This window comes from Branchiostoma belcheri, unplaced genomic scaffold (assembly GCF_001625305.1).
Source record: "Branchiostoma belcheri isolate BF01 breed outbred unplaced genomic scaffold, Haploidv18h27 scaffold135, whole genome shotgun sequence".
NCBI classification, from domain to species: Eukaryota; Metazoa; Chordata; class Leptocardii; order Amphioxiformes; family Branchiostomatidae; genus Branchiostoma; species Branchiostoma belcheri.
In genome coordinates this window covers 36,633-60,800 of record NW_017802769.1, presented here as the reverse complement: position 1 = coordinate 60,800, position 24,168 = coordinate 36,633, and the positions used below count along the sequence as shown (strand labels likewise).

Sequence of the window (24,168 nt, the reverse complement as noted above, 5' to 3'; positions counted from 1 at the left end):
TAATATATAACGTTAACTGTTAATGCCCTTGGTTATATCTTTATGATGTTCAGTGTCACTATATACATAATGTTATATGTAGTGGTTTTTGGTACAAAATGTACTTCGATGGTTCGTGACAAAATGAAGAAAGGAACAAAGACTATTTCAAGTTGCAGTTAGGGTCTGGAGGCTTTATTGTTATTATGTACTGATGTCATGAGGTTTGTAAGTTACCATAATTTGTACTGGTATGGTAAAGAGATAATACATCTGAATACTGGCTTTGTTAAACATGTCAATGAATAAATGTGTGAGTAGCTTGTTTTTATAACAAAAAATTAGGATAAGATACAGCAATGTAAGTAGTGTCACTTGAAGCAAAGGTTATTGTACTGGCTTGTTTCATGATTGAAGACATTGTACACAATTGCTCGTCTTTTTCTCATAATGATGCTATAGAAAAGTAATGAAATGAATAATGATAAAAGAATAAAACTTCAGTCAGCATCTTTTGACGTTGAAGCATATTCATTACATGTATTACTTGATGGCTGTCTTATACTTTTTTTATTACTCTCTTCAGTTTGTGGGTCTGGCTTGATGCACTCAATTCTTTCTTTTTCAGACACTGATGTCTTTTTTTTTCAAATTGAATTTTTCTTTGATGGTTTAACAAAGGTGCACATGGTTTTTTGTAATCTCAAGTGCCTAACATGCATTCTGTTATACTCTGAATAGTATCAATACACAGAAGTACATATTTATTTTTGCTTCAGAACTTAATTAATGATTTGTGTCTGATACCAACTTGAACAAAACATGATACTTCCCCAAAATGTGGGCAATGGTTTGCTACTACTAACATAGATGCACAAACATAATGCGATGGGAATTTTCTGAACAAATGATATTTCCTTAACTAAATAGCAGTGCAGTTAACTAGGACAGCCATCTCTTCCAACATATATTCCTAATCCAGACATCATTTTGCATAACCTTGCCACGTGGACTTGGTCTTGAAAAGAAATCCTCCTTTTCTCGAGAAAAAGAACATGAACATGTCCCTTACAGCCCTATTTGACAGTATGTGGGACAAGCAGGGAGGATAGTAGGTGTGTGTTGGGGCCCTGAAGACATCAGCCATACTGTGCTGATGTGATATGCCAAAACGTACATGTGTGTAGGCATGGGGCAAGTCCCAACAACCAAGCCAAGGCAAGGTACTTAGCATGTCACAAACTAAGATGGGAGTTACACTTCGGGACGCAAATATAAGGAGACTATGTCCCAGAGGACATACGGAAGAAAAACTCGCTATCCGAGGCAGTGAGGCGAAAGCCTGGCCATACCAGCGAGATAAAATAAACAGGTCTCAGCCCAAGTCTAGTCTCCCACCAAAACCTGTGACAGCATTTCTAGCCATAACTTTACTAACGATGGCATGTACCCTAGTTAAGAGCAAGGTTTGTAGCAACTTATACCCGTATATTGTACAGTAGTTGTGGCTTTTAAGCAACTTTAAGAGCATTAATCTGACACATAAAATGATACAGCAACATCAACAAAACATAAATGATTGCACTTAATGTAGTTAAAACTGCAACATTGCCTTTCTCGCTAAAATCCGCAACGTACTCTTTGCATATGACATTGCAATGGAAATAGGATGCATGTCAGAAGTGCAAGTCTGTAAATAACACTGCAACATATAGAAGAAAGCAACTGTCTGCACAACATACAATAGATGCAAAGGCGATGCAAAACTGAATTGCAAATAGAAATGTGAAAGAACTGATTTGCACAAAGTAATCTTTCTCACATTTTTTTCTTGTAACAAGTGGCAACAAGATGTGCAAACCGAGTGCCACAAGAGACAGTTCTCATGAATTCAAAGACAAGGCATTGGTGCTGATGATTTAGAAAATGTCATGCACCAGCTCTCTTTGATTTAGATTTTTCTTATAGAAAATATAACAAACTATAAACAGAGATGTTGTTCTGACATTGCTTTAGCCGAGACATCCTATCATAAACACAAACAGGAAGGAAAACAATATCGAATCTCTCCACAAAACAAAACAAAACAAGACAACAAAACACAATGTAACCTAAAGCCCTATGTAAGCTTGAGTTGAAAAGCAACCACTTTTTTTTGTTACTCAAATATTTTTCTTTTCAATTTAATGTACCACATACCATCCGAGTTCTTTATTTTCCACTGTTTCGGGGTCAAAAACAAAATATCTTTCATTTCTGAAGAATTGAAGTGCATGAAATCAGGTGTAATTTGGAAGTTAACATTCATAGAAAGGAAAGTCGGAAAATGCCTTTGACGTGTTGACCAGAAATGTCTTTTGTGACTCACAAATATTTGCACTGCATTGCTTTAGAACATTGTGACAATATCTTACCTGAAACAACAGCGCCATTCTCTTATATCTTAAGCAGAAACTACTGTATGATGCTTCAGTAATATGAAATATGAAAGTAAATAACAACATAGTTCCAATATCGGCATTAACTTAAACATACAAGCTACATGACTGACATGTATTTAAGCTAAAGAAATATGTTCTATAAACTTACAAAGAAACAGTTAGTAGAGTACAATAACTGAACAGTGTTAAGAAGTTTGTAACTATATAGCCCCCAGACTTCTTGTTTTTGTTGCACACATTGACAAGCACATCTATCTGTCTTCGTACCGATCCATTCATTGTCCATTCCTAAACCTTCTTGTCCTCAGCATCCAGCCCAAAAGCTGGATCTCTCTCTCTCTCTCAACCCGTTCCTCCTCCTACTGTGAAGTCTTCAGGGGTTCTGAGAAGGCTGCTGCCAGCTTCACACTTCTCCTCACCACACTTCCTCGCGTCAGTCCTCCTCCGTCTTTCCTTCCCTCGCTCCTTTGCTCCTTCGTCTGTCCTTTGCCCATCTTCTTGACATCTCCAACTCCCCCCTCGGCGTCTTCTCTTGACTCGGTACAGTCTGCAACAAGCTTGCCTAGTTTCTTTACGTCTTGCGCATTGCCTGAAAGGTGAAGAAACAAGACTGCCTGTAAGTCATAAATAGGTCTTGATAATCAAGCACAATACTTCACTGTTAACGTCAGTATGTATTGTTAGCAACATCGTTGTTAAAAGCCCCTGACAACTTTAAATGACAACATCTTCTATCAGTTGTCTTTTTTCAGGTTTGAGACCTGGGCTGATATTGGTAGTCTTGTTTTTTTATTCTTTGGTTGCTATCACAGACATCATTTAGACACCTTTTGAAGTATGCAGTTTTACCACTTGAATAAACACAAATTAAGAAACTAGAGTAACTGTTATATTTGCAAGCAAAGGCATGCTGTTTACCTTCACAAGGTCTATCTCAACAAACTACTTCTCAGTTTCCGTCAATCACGTTCACATATATGGTGAGCAGCCTCTCAAACTCTGTCCTGCTACATAATGTGACCCAACACTGCTACAGTACTAGTTGCCATGGTGACAGACTGCTGGTCCAGGTCATTGACTTTATTTGTTTGGGGAAGGAGATGAAACAAAGCAAAAACGATTCCTTCTACGAAGGTAAACATAATAAATTTTCTATAGCAGAAGCCAGTGTTTTACCAGCGGTTGGCGGCGGTGAATCTGTGAACTTGATGAGGTCACTCGTGTCGGCAGCGGTCACTGGGTCAGGCCAGATGACCGGGGACGGCAGGGACGGTGGGATGGGTGCACTCAACAGGTCAACTGGGGAGGGTGATCTGGACATCAGGTCTGGGAGGAAACAATCAATTCTGTTAGAATGTAGGCTACACTCAAAAAACACATTGAAATTATATATTAGTTAGCTATCTGATGGGCCGTTGTTTGCTTAATCTGCCCAACCCATAATCTGCAAAGCCGGTGTTACGCTGCAAACATGTCGAATCGAAAGCATGGAAATATATAGGTGCTGAACACATACCTCTGACTTCCTGACTATCCCCAACACCATCCTGGCCACTGCCCTTAACTAGCAGGTCTGGAACAGCTGTGTCCTCACTGGGATGGCCTGGTGTGAGGAAGAAAGGATGATTTGAGCTGGAGTGGACACCATCACACATTGTATAGCAGTGTGCACTTGTTAACATCCCATTTCTTCATACTACAAGCTCAATACACAAGGAAAGCCTGAGCTAGTTTGTCTATATGTGACCTGAGTCTTTACTGTACACTGGAGACATTGACTTTGTTGTATGAGCAATGAAATGACTTATAACACTTGAAGCTGCCCTTTACTTCAACATGTATAAGTTTTTCAAACTAGTTTTCTTCCTACCTTGTTCGGTCTCTTGTGCCCCAGCACTAGACACACCACTGGAAGAGCGGGTGTCGTCAGCATTCGGGCACTCAGCCACCCCGACAGCAGGCATCTCTGCAGATTCTGGCAGGCACTCGGGAGAATGTGCACCGGGCAGCCCCTGTTCTAACCCAGTCAGACAGGTAGGAGAGCCACGATTGGACGACTCCCTACTGCTGCTGTCCACACTGGATGGTGAAGTGGTGCCTGAACTACTGCCACGTACTCCTGTACCATGATGGTAACTCTGGGCTCCAGCTTTGTAAAAGATACAAAAAAATATATATATAAAGTCATCTGTCACAGAGTACAGCTCATCCTCTACCTTCAATTATGACCTAGACCTCATCTCCTCTCCACCATACAACACCATACTCTGTGATATATTTTTTATAGTACTAGCTGAGCACACTAGTCTTGTTCTAACTTCTAAGCATCAGCAATATTCCGTGGATATGATACATGCAGGTATATAGTATACAAGGGAAAGTTAATTGAATCCAAAAAAAAATTTGGAATGCATAGCCATGTACATACCCATAATTAATTTTTTTTTAAATCACACAAAGAAAAGGCACATGATACAATCTAACACTTTAGCTACCATTGTCAACACCTACCTCTCATATCATGCCTCAGTACCACCACCTTCCTGTTGCCTCTACCTTTGACATTCACCACCTGTGAAGGGAAAGCCATCTGTAAACTTAACGTAACAGTTGTACAAATAAACAAGGAAAATCGTAGATTTCAAACCTCCGGGTTTTTTTTGTATTCTATTGGTTTAGGTTATTTGTTTGTGTGTAGTATGAAAGTTATGTGCGTAATATGTTTGTATGTGTTTGATGGCTACTGACGGTTGGTTCGGTATGGACTGTTGATTAACGTGTCTCACAGTCTGACAGCCTGCACCGTCACCCGCACCATTACCCCCGCCGTCATTGCTGCGCCGTCACCCATTTATCGGAACCAGACACCCCTCTGTTTGACCCCTTTTAAATGCTAAGACCCAAAACTGCAACCTCCCCATTCCTTAACAACATGGTAAATTCCATTTTCAGCATGGCGGGGGTGTCCGGAGCACTTAAAAACATTTTATTTCGACGCCCATAAACACATATGCAATTAAACAAAAACGTTCTGCATCATCTGCAGCCCAATAGCAATACGTATACCGAACAACAGACCAATCCGTCCAGCCGATCGCGAGAAACAGCTGCTGACAGAAATGTTTCGAACCATAGTAAAACCTCCTCGCGGAAGGATATCTCCTTCCCCGGAGGTAAAAATTGACAGGGTAGAATAAGAACTACACAGACTGTGCTATTAGATGTTTGTCTGGATTATCATACATTTTCAAACAATTACAGATGTTCCCATCATCTAGCATATGCAGCACAAATCAATTACGGGTTTCACAATGGAAGGATGGTTTGACAATGTAAGGGGGACTTCCACCACTTGAACCTACAAAACGTCAACCCACAGGACAGATGCAAGTGGCAGGCTGCCATCAAGCCTCAGTATTGCCGTGCAAGCATTTCTATCCCTCAGAAGACGGGGGAAAACAGACAATAAACCGGACAGTGAGTGAGTGTTTTGTGCAGTACGTTTTGTCAACGTGCTTTCAAAAGCCCACCTGTGGGATGGCTGCCAGCAGGGCTGGGATGTTGTAGAAGCCGAACTGCTGGGGCCTACACGGGCGTCTGAAGTGTTCCTGGAAGGCATTGCTGAAGGTGGCCAGGGGGACGCTACAGTGGCGGGCTAGCAGCATGACCCTGATGTCACGTGCGAAGTGGTACAGCGGTGTCAGCACCACCTCACACTCACAGTCCTCACTGCCTTCATTCTTCAGCTGCAGAGGGAAAAAATCATTTCTAAGAGTTCTCTTCAGTACGTCATAATTTCTGACAAGAAATTGAGTCTGTTGGCAATGGAATGCAATTTATATTATGTAAATTGTACACAAATGAATAGGTACGCCAAAAAACAGTTACTCAAGCATCTGGATATGATTTTGGAAACAGTCAGGGATTTCAGGTAGCATCCACCACCTTTCGTCAGTGACACATGGTAGTGCATACTACCTGAAATGTCTGACGGTTTCTAAAATCATATCCAGTTGCCGGAATAAGTGTTTTTTGGCATATCTCATTACCTGGATGTCTAGTTGGTGACATTTTGTACCAAAAAGAATATCAAGGATATCAGGAGTTAAAGATTAAAAGATTCAATCAAGATGTTTTTCCAAAACTCATTGAGATCTAGAAATTTCTTTTAACATTGTCAGGTACTTCAGTCTGTACACTGACTTTTCTCCCAGCATGACTGCAGCACCCCCTACCTGTGCAGTTTGGTGCATGGCCTTGAGTAGATCTGCCAGACACTGGTACCCATACTCCCTCGGGTCACACGGGTACCGGTAACGCTGGACAAACACCTAGACAGAGTTACAATTATAAAAAAAGATTAGCTTACATCATACATAACATACTATGAAGCATGGACTAAAAATTAAGGCCAATATTTGTGTTGTAGAATTTTGCATCTAACTGTGTCCCACAGTTATCTTTAACCTTGCTAGCCGTGATAGCCTTTCTGTATCAAAGTTAGTTCTCATCATTGTCAACTGTCTTCTATTTGTTCTATCTGTGAAAAAATATAAACTTATTTTCGTGAATACTTTCATCAGTATGGCAAGTCACTGAACAGAAGACACTTATTACACAACTAAGTGTTTTATTCAGCCAACAGTCATTGACCATCTGTCACCCTCCTCAGGGCAAGTGAACCAGACAGAATTGCATTAGGGGAGAAGACAAATGGCCACCAAAACGCTGACTGAATCAAACACTTAATAAGTAGGTACTAGGTAAAAAGAGTCTTTAAATCTTTTTTTGTTCATAAACTTATGTAGATGTGCAACACAAAGAATTTGTATTCATCAGCTAATCATTTCTTCCTCCCCCCACACACCTGTGGAAAGTCCTTGAGTGGAACAGTTCCGTCAGCTGTGTCCATCAGCAGTGCCAGCACCAGCTGGGACAGGTGCTTCAGGTGTCTGCGGTCGATCAGCACCACCTGCGCACCACGCACACCTGCCTCCACCTGGGAACAAAAACGGCAGATATTCAGACGACACTTACACATGTATTGCCATTCATTATAAAACATGTTGTACATGTATTGTAAGTATACTGTGTACATGTATTATCATTGCACGCATCAAACAAAATTTCCACCTGATTACAAAATACAAGCAACGTACAAATATCTATACAACACTTACACTTGCATTATGATTTCACATACAGTATCAAACTAAATGACACACTAATTTCCACCTGATTACAAGCAATATTCATTAATGTAGTACGATTTTGTATGGTTTCATCTGTCTCATATCAATAACTCAATAATATTTTTCAAACACAACTATATTTATCATGAAAGTTCATCTGCGCTGGTAGTAATCACAGTTGAATGTTGAACTTTATTCCAACACAAGTGTTACATAGAGATAAAATTTTCAACGATAACTCTCGCCTTAATCAGGATAATTAATGACCAATCACTTCAAAATGTAATCTCACGAGAGTTCCAGTTCCAGACACGTGACCTTATTCACACAAAACATTACGGATATGTGACGTCAACAATATTAATTGTGCCAGAGAGTTACAACCATATTTGTACACAGAATATAGTTTTAAAAAAAATGAACTTGACTATATAATGTTACTACATACCCTGACGACATGTGTGACTTTCTCCAGGAGTTGTCTGATGGAGCTAGCGTCGTAGTCCTGTAGCCGTAGTGTGTAGCCGTACATGCGCGCGTAGGTCGGGATGAGCATGCCCAGCTGCAGTCTCTGGTCCTTCTGCGCTCGCAGCAGTTTCACCAGCTGGTAACTCAGCACCTTGATTCTCTCCCCTTCAGCCAGGACCAAGTTTCTCTCCTCACCACCCTCAAGTACCTGTAAACATCAAATATGAACAGTCAACCAAGATTCTAGCCAGTTAAAATTTTTTCCATCAGCCCCGGTTCATGATTAGACCTGGGGTAAACTGCTCACAATCTAGGGGGTTCAGAGACAAATTATAGATCTACCAGTACAAGCCTTTAAAAACGCAATTTCCAACATCCTGAGAGGCAAATCATGGGGTTGAGAGTGGTTGTTGGTTGTATATTTTTACCCTATATTCTTGTCAATTTTGTCCATCAATCTTGACAGATTGGTTTACAAATTTTTCCATCACACATCACAAAGTTCCTGTAATTGACGGAAAACCTGGTGCTGGCTAGAGCCCTGCATTTCGCCTTTGTAAAGAGCTCACACTTTCTCTTAACTCCTTATTACATTTATCATTATAACAACATACCGTATTTGTATGAGTACCTGACTATATGGATATATAGCACATTATATATACTTTTGGTCAGGGAAGTAAAAGGTAGTGAAAAGCGATGGTCTCCACCTTCTAATACTGCGGAAGACATGTGGTCAACAACTGCCTCGACGGCCTCTAAAACGAGTAAAAGGCAATGTGACTTACAACAAACTAACATTATCTACCCAAATGTAAGCCACAGACACTACATACCTGTACCACCTGTGGCACTGCCTCAAACAGGTCGATGAGTTTGCTGAAGCCGTAGTCAGACAGGCGACACTGCCGGCTGAAGTGGTGGTGGTAGGCTGGGATGAACTTGTTGAAGGGCATGCGGCAGTGGGGCTGGCGACGCAGCAGCTCCACCACCTCCCTCGCAAACCGCTTGGTACGCTCCACTTCCTCTGGGGTTTGTTCTGTCAGGGAGAGTCCATTGTTAGAAATGGGGGATGGCTGCTAAATCCAAATGGCAGAAAATGAACGTACAAAAAAAAATATTTGGCAGTTCATAAAATGTTTACCTACATTATCTATTTCATCAACAGGAGTCCTGATTTTCTTTCAGCCTGTCGCATTTTTACACTGCTAGTACTAGTATTGTAAACTAGAAACTTGTTCTGAACAAAATACATCTACAATTGTAAATTACTGGTATGTATGAAGTACTGACCTCTCCTAGGCAGTGATATGACAGTGTTGTCTTCTGTGTTGTTTATCTGTTGAAAGACAGTATACGAATGAGCCCACAAACTGACTTAGACTGAATGTACACTGAAGAAGCATATCAAATACTATTCTTCTAGTCATCATCAATATTTTTGTTCAAGCTTTACTGTCATTGAACAGGCTTAATAATAATAGATATATCAAATACAAGCACAGTGCACAGACAAGTGTCTACCTCCACAGTGTTTTCCGGCAGCTCACAGAGCAGATCCTGGACCTCACACACGCCGTAGTCCCTGACGTCCCACGTCTTCTCGTGACAGCCGTGGAACGCCGCGGGAAACTCCGCCTCCGTCACCTCCTTGTTGGGCAGGGACTTGAGCAGACGCAGGACGTCCTGGGTGAAACGTTTGACCTGAGCGCGATGGGTCAGGGTCAGCACACGGGCAGAGCCATAGCCCAGGATCTATGGAGACAGAGGAAAATTATGTTATGTAGATATAAGAAAGATAATGTGCTTGTAGTACAATATACTTGCACTTTTAGTGCTAATGGGCTGAAAGAAGGAATTAATCTTATTTCACATTTTAGAAAGCCAAGTACCATAATCTGTCTGATTTACTAATTCTCAGTAATTCAAATAAGGAGTTCTCACTAATCTCAGCTTTTCTCTGCCTACTTTTCTTTTTTTTAACAACATTTTCTCGGAAAATTTCCAAAACTGATACCGGTAGTATGTATCTTGTGCAATGACAATAATGATTTATTCCGCACTAAATGTACAGAATAGCAAGTCCCTGGGAATTGGGTCTTGAATTGCTCTGAAAGTCACTTAGTGATTGTTTAGAATAATAACTGAGTGTTAAAATCATGCATAAGTTCATTAATCTTACCAAATGCGGTATTGCACTGTTTTTGAAACATTCAATTCAGGCAGTGATAGTATTCAGTTTGTAGCTTGATCTGAAATGCTTTGCTAAATGCTGACAGCCATGCTTTTAATTAATTACCTGTAGCACATGTGGAACAGCTTCAAACAGCTCGACCAGCTTGGTGAAGCCGTAGTCTGCCACCTTACACTGCCTGCCGAAGTGGTGATGGTAGGTGGGGATGAACCGGGAGAAGGGCAGTCTGCAGCACGACACGGTCTTCAGCAGGTCAACCACGTCTCGACTGAACTGGATCAGCTGGGGGGAGGCTGCAGGGCTGGGGGGACGCAGCTTCGGCCAACAGGCATCTGGGACAGGGAAACATGTCATCATTATAGTGGTAAAGGGAATACAATGTATATCTGTCATAAAACAATTACTCAAGCAACAGGATATGATTTTAGAAACAGCCAGACATTTCAGGTAGCATCCACTAGCTTTAGTCAGTGACACTGGAGAGTTGTCAGAAAAGTAGGTTTAAAGGTACATGTACGAACTATTGATTGATATGAAAATAAGTAAAGACAACATTTCTTTGTGAAAGTCCAAAAGGAAACAAAAGTTATAGATCTATGTTGAATAGATACATGTATGTGTTGATTGCTTTGTTATTGTTGCCTGTACTCTGTCAAACAATGAAGTTCATTCATTCATCCTGTGTTGTGTTCAGAACCACTGGCATTTTTCCTCACAATCAGGGCAAACTACAAGGTTTAAGATACAATCAACTCCTTGTCGGACAAAAAAATTCAACAGGAGTGACAGACGATTTTGAAAGGAAAGGCTGCTGGCACATTCTACAGCAGTGTTTCACGCTTTTCTTTAGGATCAATGCAGAAACAGAAGTCCTAAAAACATACCAGCCAGAGGAAGCGGAGGCCTGTTCTGAGCCCACTTGACAGTCTTGTTGCCACTCTGACTGTGTGAGATGTTCACTCCCGGCACACAGCTGATCAGGTGTTCCACAGGCACCCCCCTCCCACCCTCGTCCACGGGCAGGGTGCCGATCTCGCTGTTGTAGCAGGTCTGGAAGCTGAGAAGTGGCAGCCTGCCGTCGTGGGTCTGCAGCAGGGTGTGGACCTGGGCAGCAAACGCCTTCAGGGACAGGACGATGTCGGGCAACATGCAGTTTTCATGGTCCACCTCCCTGGTACTGGACACACAGTGTAATTAATAAATAGGTCAGAGAGTTTGAACAGTTGAAAATGTAAGAAGTACTTCCCTAGGCAATTATCTTAAATACCGGTAACCACGGGCCAAAGTTTTGCCCAAAGCATCATTTTTGACAAAAATTGGTGAGTGAAGATGTAGAAAGAGCATAGTCTACCAGAAAGATTTGCCCCCCCCCCCCTTCAAAATGCAAGAATAGTGTTTCTGAGGGTCAAATCTTTGTGCTGTGGGATTGTAATGCCTTTGGTGCTCGACATGATGTTACTACAGTTCTTAGTCCGTAGTTCTATGCAACATTCTGTCAGACATAGTACCCGTAACCTATATGTAGAATTATCATAGACTCATACCAGCTAGTAATCTTACTATCTGCCATACACTGTACATGTACCTGTTGCAATCCTTGTGCAATAAACCTTGACTTCTGTTATGTCATACAAAATTGAGCTGAGAGAAAAAAATTTCTGGCTGGCTAGAACACTGCCATGTCTACAGCTGAAGGAAGTCCTACCTTAGGAAGTCCTGTGTACAGTGGATCTTGCAGAAGGGTTCTTCTTCCTCCTCCTCCTCCACCACTACAGGACTGCCGCTGGACAGAGTGGTGGCCGTGGTGGTGGAGCTGCTGGCTGCAGGGGAGGGGGTGAGTCTGGGGTGTGTGCCGGGGGGGTACAGGGGGACACAAGTCAGGCACACCACCCGCCCTGCAGAGCCCTGGTCCTTCACCTGAACCACGTCTGTCAGCTTGTGCAGGTCTGACAGGTGGACCTGCCTGTTGTACCTGCAGGGGAAGATAGGGGGCATAACACAATGGTCAACATGCATATAACACAACAGTCAACATGCTCAGACTCAATACAACAGCTTGTCCTGATCTGACAGGTGCACCTGCCTGTCGTACCAGCAGTGGAAGATAGGGAGCGTAACACAACAGTCAACATGCATATAACACAACAGTCAACATGCTCAGACTCAATACTACAGCTTGTGCAGATCTGACAGGTGCACCTGCCTGTTGTACCAGCAGTGGCAGATAGGGGGCGTAACACAATGGTCCACATGCAAAGACTCATTACCACAGCTTGTCTGTTATCCATTACACTTAAGACATCAGAATCTTCAGATTCTTAAGTTCATCTGGGGTTTTTTATAGAAACTACATCTTGGCATAACATGACTGACTTTTTGGCCATTCTATGAAGTCACACAATGCCTTTTGCTTTGGATGTACGTACCACCTACAGACCCACATAGGCAATATAGCACAAGACTAGAAAGGCAGACATTTGCTTGGGAGCAAATGCAGCAAATGGCTTCACCACATCCCTGTACCAAAAATGGAAAAAGAATGGAATGGACTCTTCTTCACTACGTGGTGTTGGTGAAGCCATAATAATCTCAAAGAGAAGATTCAATCTATCAGGTGAATTGATCATTGAGCAACAAGGTGGTTGAACAACTGTACTGGATTCATACAATGTCTTTTGAGTTTTCCTTCTCACCTCTTCTCGTAGATCTCAGTGAACTTGAAGAGCGGCAGGCAGCCTCCGGGAGCCTCGTTCAAGATGGCCGTCACCTCTGACCTCAAGTACTGCAGGGCAGGTGACCTTCGACCTCCCAGCATCACATGTATTCTCTTGCTACCAACTTTACGTCTATGTACCTGCAGAAAAAAAATTGATTTACAGATGCATTTTCAGCGTGATACTTGCTCGGAAAAAATTCTTATATATTATTCAAGGCTGAAGTTTCCAGATAGAGTACAGTAACATCATCTTCAAGCCTGGGAAGTCTTTTTTACTTATCCTTGTCCTAATGGAATTTTCACACAGTATTTTTCAATAATTTCATGTCTTAATTAGGTCATAGACTCCCGACTTTTTTTGCCCTGCGGTGGCATAGTTACTTCCACATTCGTTGCATTTCGCTGTGGTGTGATGCGTTGCACGAGAAATACCCCCAAATCAGACCTATGCAGAGTTCTATATGGATGGTACTGTATGTACAAAACAACAAGTGTTGGGCTCCACAGGACAAGGGTTAAGACGATTGCTTAAAATGTACCTGGGAAATGGCAAGTGTGGCATCAGTCATCTTGGGGACCTTGACCATAGCTTTCCACACACCTTCATGTGGAGCCAGCATGTCAAGCTTTAGCACCTTCAACAGGAAGGGATATATTAAGGTTAGTCATGGTACAACTTTAATGTACAATGTATACTGCAAAATGCATTAGGGAAGGTAACTGATGATACCTTTGACATGTAAAAAAACTACTCTGCAGCAAAAATTGCATAAAAATCATTGTGCTAATAAGGCCACACAAGTAATTTTTATGGATGACATCAACGCGCGCATTAATTTTCACCTGATTTTGGAAAAAAAAAAACACAAGAAATTTTGTTGCCTTCTGACGGAGGTCAACATGCCGAAAATGGGCAAAGATGTCTGTTGCCATGCTGGCAGGTGGGTGGCAGATAACTATAAAGAGAGGAGACAAGAAAAGGCTCTGATTTAATGCTTTGTTTCTTTTGATGCAGTGATATGTAATGCTGGCTGTGTATATGTGATGTTCCCACTGAATCAAAACCATTTGTACAATGATTGAGTCAAAATTTCAAAATGTAGGAACCTTGTTTTTTTCGGCCTGCCTCACATTAGATTTGGAGTCTGCGGAGGATGTCATCTATAAAATTTACTTGCTGTGGCCTAAGTTTTAAAATGAAAACATTGAATTTAGATATCCCTTAATTTCGTGCTTAAGATGATGATGTTGATCATAATCATCATCAGTTATAAAGAATAACTAATGATAAAATGTGTTGCCATGGTAACCTACCTTACAATGTTCCCTGAAGATAGACAGTAATGTCTGCCTCATCTCCTGGTGACCCAGGGTGGGGTCAAGGTTCCTGACCTCCAGGTCAACCCCTTGTGGGTAGAACATCTCCGTGAAAGGGTGTGATTGGGGTTGTGGGGATGCTGCTCTGGGCAGGGGTGCGCTGTACAGCATGGGGTAGACTGGAGAGGCACTGCGAGGCCTTGGTGGAAGGGGCAGCGGCAGGTCCTGGGTCCTGTGATCAAATCTTGGACCAACAGACCTGGAAAGATGCAATACTGCCACTGTCATTTTTCTTCACTGCTGTTCAGAATTTGGTTAAGAGCTGTTAATAGGGTGGCGTCATGTGGCATAATGACAGAAAGTTCGGTTCGGAACCGAGAGGTCCTGAGTTCGAATCCTGCCCTGCCACCTTGTGCCCTTGGAAAAAGCACTTTACACAAATTTCCTCACTTCACTTGGGTGAAAATGAGTATGTCTGTTGTCCATTCGTGTGTTTGTCTGCATTGGTGGCAGCATAAAAGTAAGTTTAAAAAAACTTCAGTGTGCTGTGGCTACGTCTTGCAATAAATATTGGAATATAGAAAAAACTGTTGACAGAAAGTTAACACTCAAAGTTGAATAGCTACTGTACCGATCGGGCTATTTTTCAAGATTTTCTGAACCTTAAAAACTCTCCTAACCTCCTGAACTTGGCATTCCTGTTGAAGTGTGATGTTGCCTCCTGTCTGGGTCTGAAATACTCCAGGCTTCTGTCCTGCAGCCATGAAGGCAGTACATCTGTGTACGCCCCTGCTGGCTCCCCTCCCTCTCCCTCTCTCCTTCCCTCACTCCTGGGACCGCCGTCAGAGTGGTTGAGTCTGTCCAGTCCTCCTGGCCTGCCATGGAGCTGTCTGGTGTCCGGCGGTTGTGGATGATGTCTGGGCAGCTGTTTTAAGAAGCTGGGTGTCTGGTGGTGGCTGTACTTTTCAGGGTCGCTGGTTGTGGAATGCTCAGAATCACTTCTGCTTTCCGTCTGCATTTGTAAATGTCGCCAGTGGTTAGAAATACTTTTTTCAGTGTTCTGCAATACTGCAAAATGTCAAAATTTTGTTCTGCAATTCAGAAATACTTTCTGCACATAGCCACATACACATTTAAAAGTCAGGATCTAAATCAATGGCATACACAAAATTGCTTACATTTTACAAGCAATTTGACAAATACATGCAAAATTAGTTATAGTACTGTTGTATATCATAGAGTCAGGAGTAAATACAAAAGCTCTTGAACTTTTCAGACTGCAAAATTGCAGGTTGCTTAATCTGCAAAATATTGTTTCAGCAAAGTATAGTTTTATGCATTCACACAATATCAAAAGAATTTATATTGTACTTATGCAATGCTAGTACATGTAGGTAGACCTACTGCTACTACTACTACCTTTTCCATTTTGCCCACAGGTGGAGATGGTTCGTTCCCTCTACTGTTACTTCTGTGGCGCGCTCTACGTGTGGGGGACTTGTTCTCTTCTTTCTGTTTGGGTGCCAGCGCTACTGTAATCTTACTGCCAAAGACATCCTCTTTCTCCATCCTCTTCTTAGCCCTGAAGACACAGAAAAACAAATTTTAAACATGACTTGTATGTAATCGTCAGCTGATGAAAAGTTTCATATTACGACAAACATGTTTTGATAGATCTCTCCAAAAAGACATCCTGTATATGTATCTGTATAGCCGGTATAACCATCCTTTGGTGTAACACACCAGCTTCGCAGGCACGCGGTGCGGCAGCAACTGGCTACATAATACCAAACAACTTGTTACACCTAACCTTTGAACATATAACTCTAAACATTGTTTAAAACTATCTAATGATAATGCCCCTACTGTACTTGGTGACAGCAAGTTCCACTCTGCGATAGTCCTAGGAAAGACATTGCACCATATTCCGTACCTGTTGGCACTCTCTGTGTTCGGAAAGCGAATGAGCGCCGATGTCCCGGACACGTGGAGGACCCGTCCGCCACAGTTATCCGACAGCTGCTTCAGCCGGTTGCGAATCTGGTTGCTGTCTCGACCAATGGGCAAGTGGCTGACCAGCAGGTCTGTTAGTTCCATAGCTGCCTGCAAAAGTCAATACAGAGTTTATGTCAAATATTGGAAGAGTCCTGACAAAAGAGCTTTTAAGTCTTACAGCTTGATTTTCTACTACGTATTAGCCATCAGATGTGACTGAAATTAAATGAACAGAGAGGTAACATTTGCAAAGCAAAGGCATTATGTTTATCTTCGCATTACCCAGCTTAACAAACTACTGCTTTGTTTATTCTTACTCAAAGACACTTATATACAGTATATGTTGACTATGCAGCCCCTCTTGAAGTCATTTCTGTATGCCACTTGCAACATGATGTAACCCAACACCAGTTACCATGGTGACAGACATCTGGTCTTGGTCATTGACCTTATTTGTTTGGAGAAGAAGAAGAGGAAGAAGAAACAATGGAAAAACACTATGTTTTCCTTCTGCGAATGTAAACATAATCATGTTACAATTTGTTGGCTATTTACCTTACTGGGTGATCTGAAAGGGAGATCTCGGACAAAGTCGTCGTAGCAGACGGCGTGGTGTGCGTGGTGCAGCAGCGCCTCCTGTGCGTGCCGTGTGTGCAGCAGGACGATACGGAACTTGTGACGGTGTCGGAGGTCCGACAACTCAGAGGCGAAATTTACATCCCCTATTGTAAGAAAATGGACATGCAGATACAAAACAGATATTTGTAATATTAGGCCACACCAATTTAATTTGTTAGTTCTCAGATTCCCCCACTTCATTTCTTTCTGGTTTCAAAAAAAAAATTCAGGCCCTGAATCAACTCCAAAATGCTCATATTTTAGCCCCAAATCAGCCTAGTATCTTGACTTCATGGCTCCTATCATTCTAGAATTTTGGGCTATCATAGGATGCCTACGTCTGTTTTTATCGTCTTGTTTTTCGCTCTGTCGCTTCATTTTTTTTCTGAAAAAATCTGAGAGCCAACAAATCAAATTGGTGTGGCCTTACATCAGAAGTAAAATGTGTAAAAAAATAAACTAATTATTCAACAGTTCTGTGCTGAAATACCCAACATATAATAGACATTCTGAATGCATTTGGCTATAATTTTTGAATGTCCATTTTGTTTGCATTACCATGAAGTTATAACATTACCAGTGCTTACCTGAGACCAGGACAACAGTGGCAGGCTTGGTGTAGGTGTCTGCAAACCTGCGAATGCTCTGTCTCAACTTGTCATCAGCTGCGTTCTTGGCTGTGGCATTGATGTGTACTACTGTCACCTGTGGCAAGAATGTATATGCGATTAACACTGTGTCACCAACTGGACTTAACAACTTCAAGCATGTAAAATTTTATTATGGTAACAGCTTATTATCCAAGGTTAATATTGACAGCAAAGGTTGTAGTTAACAGGTCAATTTTTACAGGACTAAGAACAATTTGACCTTGTCCATAGCTAGATAAGCGTACGTCTAGGAAAAAAAAGTTTTCTCTTTCCTGACTGATCCTAGAAAAAACTGCCGACCCTAGCCTTTTTTCGGGGTGGACCCCTGGCAAGGGACTTTTAAGAATTTCAAGCTGATTGATCTTTCCTAGCTCTACGATCTGATACCTGAGTGATTAAACATTTTTCCAACATTGACATTGAAAATATAAGTATCCTCATGCAACTTTTCCTTTGTTTAATTGTATTGTATAAGTTGGATCACAAGTTGGATCACTAAAGATTGCCAAAGACTAACTCTAATAAAAAAAGAAAGAAAGAAAATAAAAAAGATAATCCCTACCTGTGACCCTAATTTTTTTGAATACTGAAAAAAAAGATAATCCCTACCTACTGACCCTAATTTTTTGAGACTGAAACAGGGAACACAATTTTTTTCCTAGGCCCAAGCAACAACTTTCCTGACCTGTGCATTGTTTAACTCCTGTATGACCTCCCTGCTCTCCTTACTGATGTCACACACACACATGAACTCAGCCTCCTTGTGTCCGGCGAAGAACTCGGTGCGTATCTTCTGCACGATGCCCATGGCTGTCTTCCCGCTGGGGACCTGGCAGTTCTCGATGTCCCAGAACACTCCGATAGGAGGCAGGGTGTCAGGCTGGGAGGGGGGCGACGCAGAGTCGGGCAGCTGGGGAACTTCTTCTGCAAGGTCAAAACAGGAGGATTAAAAAAATAGTACAACATGCACCAGTACTCTTAAGTCTTGTGTGGCATAAGGGCAGAGCGTTCAGCTTGGAACCAATAGGTCCCGGGTTCGAACCCTGCCATGCCATGCGACCGATATTGTATCCTTGGGAAAGGCAATTTACACGACTTTCCTGGATGGAGGCCTGGCGAACCCCATCTCGTATTAGCAAAAGGCAGCAGAATCTTCATCTCTTACTACCAATACTGTTATGTTATTGAGAAAGAGAGTTATGTTATACATGTATACTAATCAGTTAATCATGCAGTTAGGAAAACAATTTTTGTATTGTATCTCCTCAACCCTCAGAAAAAAGAGCACAATAATACATTTTTTGTGTGACCATGTAAGTGTATGAGAGTGTATGAAAATATGAGTGAGTGTATGAAAATACTAGTAGCATGCATCCTTGACCATCATCCATGCCTAACAAGCTTCCATGCTTAGTGAGACAACAGTTATACCAACACTACTTACTCTGTTCTTTGACTAAAATACTGGCCTAATTACTAGCTAAAGATGTACTGTGGCATCCATTGCCTTACCTGCTGGTTGTTGACTGTGGACAGGGGGAGTTGTAACAACAGTGGCATTTTCTGAGCTACTTTCTACACTTGGTGTCTGCTTTCCAAAATGTGGCATGGGAGGCTGGACAAAAGGGAGGGTTCCTCTCCCACCATCTGTACCTAAGAGTTTTAATTAGAAAAAGTCGTTAGATCATAGAAAAATTCACTTTGATTCAAACTAACAAAAAGGTGCAAACACATTCTGAAGATTTACGAGTGTCAAAGAAACAAAGTTGTTTTAGTTTATTTAGAAATTATGGATACAAAACATACATTGTCAGAATGTATTAGGAGAGGCCTGACATTAATTTCAGTCTGAACTGCCATCATAATCCAGCATTCTAATTATGTTTACCGAAGGAAAACATATTGTTTTTGCTCAGTTTCTTCCTCTTCTTCTTCTCCAAACAGTGACCTCTGACCTGACCAATGACATGATTTGTTGATGTCTGTCACCATGGTGACTGATGTTGGGTTACATAATGTTGCAATTTCATGGTCTGCTCTGCTCCTGTCACCATTTACTAGTAGTAGTACATGTATGTGAATGTGTTTGAGTAAGAATTAAAAGAGCAGACCATGTCCGAAGGTAAACATTATGCATTTGCTTTGCAAATGTTACTTCTCTAATTTCTTTGTATGGCACTGCTTTGTAAGGATATTGTTACATAAAACTTTGTGACATAGCCAACATTGAACAAACCTGTGCTGCCCCCTGAAGTTGTGTAATTGTGGTGCAAACACCGAGAGGGACTCTGGTGCTGGTTTCTGGGCCTGCGTTGCGGTGACGTCTGGAGGTGCGACGCTGTCGTGGAGCGCTGTAGAACTTGCAGCAGCTGTTCCTGAACAGACGATACTGACGGTGCTGGTTGTGGTATAGCACAGTGAGCACAAGGCGTGTTCCCCAGGTTGTGAAGCCATGCCAAGCCCTCCTGCCCTGGTACATGGGGCAAGTAGCTATGACTGGGACTTCCCACGTGGAAAGCTGGGTCAGTGTGGACTAGGCCGGGGTGTGGGTGATATGGAATGTTTGGCGGCGGTGTCGGCACGGGTAGACTTGGCTGGTAGTGGGAGGTTGGAGGATAAGTCATGTGGGAATGAGAACACCTCTGCCCAAGTGCAGCACAGGGGTAATCCAAACTAGGAGAACACAGAGAGCAGGGGACGGCATTGCTGGGGAGACTGGGGCCGGGGTGTTGCTGGGTCATCTCGTGCCAAGTGGACGGGGGCAGGGGATAGCGGGAGCTACCAAAGTGGACCGTAGGGGGCAGGGTACTGCAACTGGTGCAGCAGCTTGTATTGCACTGTGGAAAGACAGAAAATTCAATGTCATATGCATACATGAAATACCCACAGTCTCACTCTCACATTGCACACTATTTAGACAGGGTACCCTATTGACTCACTCACTCCAAATACATATGGTATGTCCTTCAATGACTGTAAACTATTGATACATGGACCATTATTCATTATGTTTTATCAAGCTGTTCAAGCAAATGTGCGTATATTTCCCTCCCCTAAACTTTTGGCCTTCAAGTACTGAACTATGTAAAAAAGAAATAATGGCAATGGTTTCTGAATAGTTTATAGTATAATTCATACTTCTGAAAGTCTGAAAGGTGCACGTAGAATTTTTTTTTTATATTCCAACATTTCATGACTAGACATGGTGACAGCACACTCAAGTTATATCCACTTATTTTATGCCGCCACCAACGCAGAGGACGAATACAGGACAAGACAATACTCATTTTCAGTCGTGTGCCTTTCCCAGGGCACAAGATTGGTGCCATGTCAGGACTCGAACCTGGGACGTTTTTGTTCTGAGTCTAGCACACTGCCGCTATTCCACACAACCACACACGTAAAATTTGTCTGGTGCAGATAATTTTCAATGTTAGTTTGTTACCTGCACAAGAAAAAGTATTTCAAGCCCTGGTTATAGAACCGTCCAAGGTACTTTCCATTTCAAAGGATAGACAAAGTGACAGGTGAAGCAGCCCTCTCACAAAAATTTAGAGTAGGTGGCTGAAATAAAAAAGTAGCAGGCGAGCCATGAAGGGGTTTGTAATGGAGACTACAATTTTTTTCTTAAATTTACATGAAAGTAGGCGGTGATTTTCGCCGGTTGCCGGCTTGTTTTGAGAAGGCTGGGTGAAGTGATGTGAGCTACATGAGGGCCAGCAAGCCCTTTTTTTGTAAGGCGTAATCAGGCCGTTTTAGACTTCGTAATTCATAGGCAGCCTCCGCAAAAATCAACGTAATTCGTAATTGGACATTAGCTGCAAATCGTAAAGTCGTAATCAGCTCTGAGACTTTAACGTAATTCGTAATAGGCGGCGAAAATTTTGTGTAATTCGTAATCACTACCCCCCCCTTGCAGGCCCTCCTATATACATGTAGCTACATCTTCTGTAATCCTACCTGTGCACAGCCAGACAGATGCTGCAGTGAGATGTGGGTAAGGACGGCCTCCTTATCCAGGAAGCAGGCATCACAGCTGGGGAAGATGCACTTGTACACCACAGGGGGGTCAGCGGTGGAGGCAGCACCAGGGGCAGAGGTGTGGGAGGGGCCCTCGCTACTCCGCAGGGGGGTCTGGCTCATCACTGGTGGAACACACTCATACTACCCACCCTTTGACATTCCTAGGGCACTGCGGGGAAGAATAACAGTCTCATGTCATTTATTTCATAGGATAACTGCAGAACAAGTTCAGCGAGGTAACATTAAGTTACAGTTGACAGTAGGGCAGCACTGGCACAGTACTGCAAAATCATTTAGGTACAGGTTCAAAATACCAAATCATTAAACCTGTGCTGTACCCAAATAAATTTACACTACACTAGACTAGACTAGTGGCTTCATGAGACACAGAGACATCTAGGTAACCAAGTGATGTCTAGAGGGAGCATAACAAATACTTGAACACAACATATATTTTATGAACAGCTCGAGAATTGTAGGAGACTAGGAATGCAACAAGAACAATACATATGGTTTTGTTACTCCGTGAAGGAGGTCAGAACCTCCTTCAGGAGTGTTGTGATCGGCTGATTTTTCGTGTTCGCAGTCAAAACACTGGGTTCTCTTTGTGTAATCGGCACGCAATTTTATATGCCGTCTGCGGGCATGCCCGTGTTGATGCACGAATGTGTACTTTTGCCGTTGCTGCTTTCGCGGTCAATGTAATATTGCAGACGCACCCCTACAATTATGAGGCGAATTGGAATGGTCCAGAAAAACGCGTTGTTTGGAATAGCAGTGGGGGGGTGGAACTTCATGCAGATACGGGGTGGTTTTGATAAGTGGTTCCAGATGTTTTTGCCCATGCTTAAGAGATGCCAAGTTTTTTGGAAGATGTTCGCAGCCAAAACGCATTCTTCCGTACGTCGCATTTCTGTGTAATTTCGCATGTGGTGTGGCATTATGTCCGGGATGATGCACGTCTTTTTATTTTTACCGTAGCTGTTTTGATATTGAAGTAAATGCATATTTTAGAAACATCCCTACTTTTACAATCCTGTGGAATAGGCCGTGGGTTTAGGCAGTTGTCTGGTAGCAGAGGTACTCTAAGCAGATATCCTGGTTATCTGGCAGCGGTAGTAACACTCGCGGTGCTTACCGCAACTGTTGCTGGAATTTGGCCTGTTCCAGGCGCGCTTAATTAGGTACAGGCACAGTAAGACGGTGGGGCTGTCTTTGTTACTAGACACGGACCATGATAGTCCGATCTTTATGTGAATGCAATGATTGTGTGTGTGTTATTAAAATGAACTTCGAACTTGAAGCACAGTATCTTTACACGCCCTGGGAGCAGTAATGGATTTAGCTCTTTGTATGTTTTATGCTTGTGACGCGCCCTCATTGTATTAACCGTTGCCTAATTATAATGTCTGCACAGTAGGTCTGGCATTGACGCTTGGGATTGTTTTTGTTGAAATATATAAAACTTCACGGAGGATTGTCACCTATGGCTTCTTGTTTTGTTTAAAATTAAATAAGACATAAGGCCACCTAGTTCTGTTCTCTTCCTTTCATTTTTTCAATGAAGATTCTGTCAAGTTTACTGTCTCTATAGTTATTGAACATATGTCAACTTGTACGGGTACAGGTCTGGACATGTACCTAAACCTCTGGTATGTCTGGACATGTAACGTTACCTGTACTTGTACTGTAATGTTAACATTACCTGATGTTGTGAAATAACAGCCTGCAAGCCAATATTGTTCCTTATGCACAGTTGCAGACAAAAATGTCCCCACCAACTGACCAAGCAAACAAATTTCATAAAGGCTTCATCTGAGAAACCTGTATAAATCTGCACTGCTTGTTTTATATTGCATATATCATATATCACATTTGAAGGACATGATTGTTTGTTATTGTTATGAAATATCTATTTCTGGCAACAGATGTAGTATTCCAATGACAGATCATTGTATCTTTTGACAAATTGTTGACCGTCTTGACATTTGACATCAATGGGAGGCAAGAAAGTCGAGCTTTAGCGAAGCTTTCGTGAAGGAAAACATTGGAGCCACATTGCATAAACAGCGGGAAGCTTGTGTAACACTCCCACTTGGGATTTCACGTTTGAAGTCCCGGGGAGGTTGTGCAATGCAGAATTTTCCATTCAGAGGCTATAAGAGTCATTTTCTTCAGATGTATGAACGTTATGGGGGTGCAATATGTCTTGAAGGCACAAGGCATTGATAGGGAAGGTCTAAAAGCAGGCTGCAAACGTTTATCTGGGGTGACCCGTTATCAAAGAATGTCTGACGAGCAGCACGTTTGCCTGTCTCCCGTTACAACCCCGCCATAACTTTCTAAAATTAAACCGTAAACAAAGCCCACAAATTAGCTCAAATGGTCCCTTTACGCTTTGACAGGTGTATAGAAGATGTAGTAAAATTCCTGAAGGTCTTGAGTGTTTCTTACCTACAAAATAAATGGGAAAATGCTGCACCCTCCACTAGTCCATCGTGCGCTGCTGCAGGCGCGGGGACCGCAATGACACTGCCGCAAAATGGAACAACTATTTTGGCTGTTCTATTTACTG

The 24,168-nt window shown here is 42.2% G+C and overlaps 1 protein-coding gene across 1 annotated transcript; it reads right to left on the bottom strand.

Moving 5' to 3' along the window:
* Positions 1-152: 152 nt before the first annotated feature.
* LOC109464232 (meiosis arrest female protein 1 homolog) lies at positions 153-24,131 on the bottom strand. Its single transcript, XM_019761171.1, has 28 exons — positions 24,048-24,131; positions 21,531-21,762; positions 19,807-20,407; positions 19,083-19,223; positions 18,256-18,494; positions 17,508-17,625; positions 16,858-17,024; positions 16,241-16,410; positions 15,727-15,889; positions 14,988-15,319; positions 14,305-14,566; positions 13,530-13,625; positions 12,968-13,128; positions 11,980-12,246; positions 11,159-11,451; positions 10,380-10,606; positions 9,605-9,835; positions 9,374-9,419; positions 8,917-9,119; positions 8,061-8,288; positions 7,288-7,419; positions 6,656-6,751; positions 5,951-6,166; positions 4,932-4,992; positions 4,291-4,569; positions 3,937-4,023; positions 3,597-3,746; positions 153-3,009 (listed from the first exon to the last, which is right to left on the bottom strand). The coding sequence occupies exons 2-28, from the start codon at positions 21,711-21,713 to the stop codon at positions 2,780-2,782; spliced, it is 5,379 nt and encodes a 1,792-aa protein (XP_019616730.1). The 5' UTR covers positions 21,714-21,762; positions 24,048-24,131; the 3' UTR covers positions 153-2,779.
* Between the last annotated feature and the right edge of the window lie 37 nt (positions 24,132-24,168).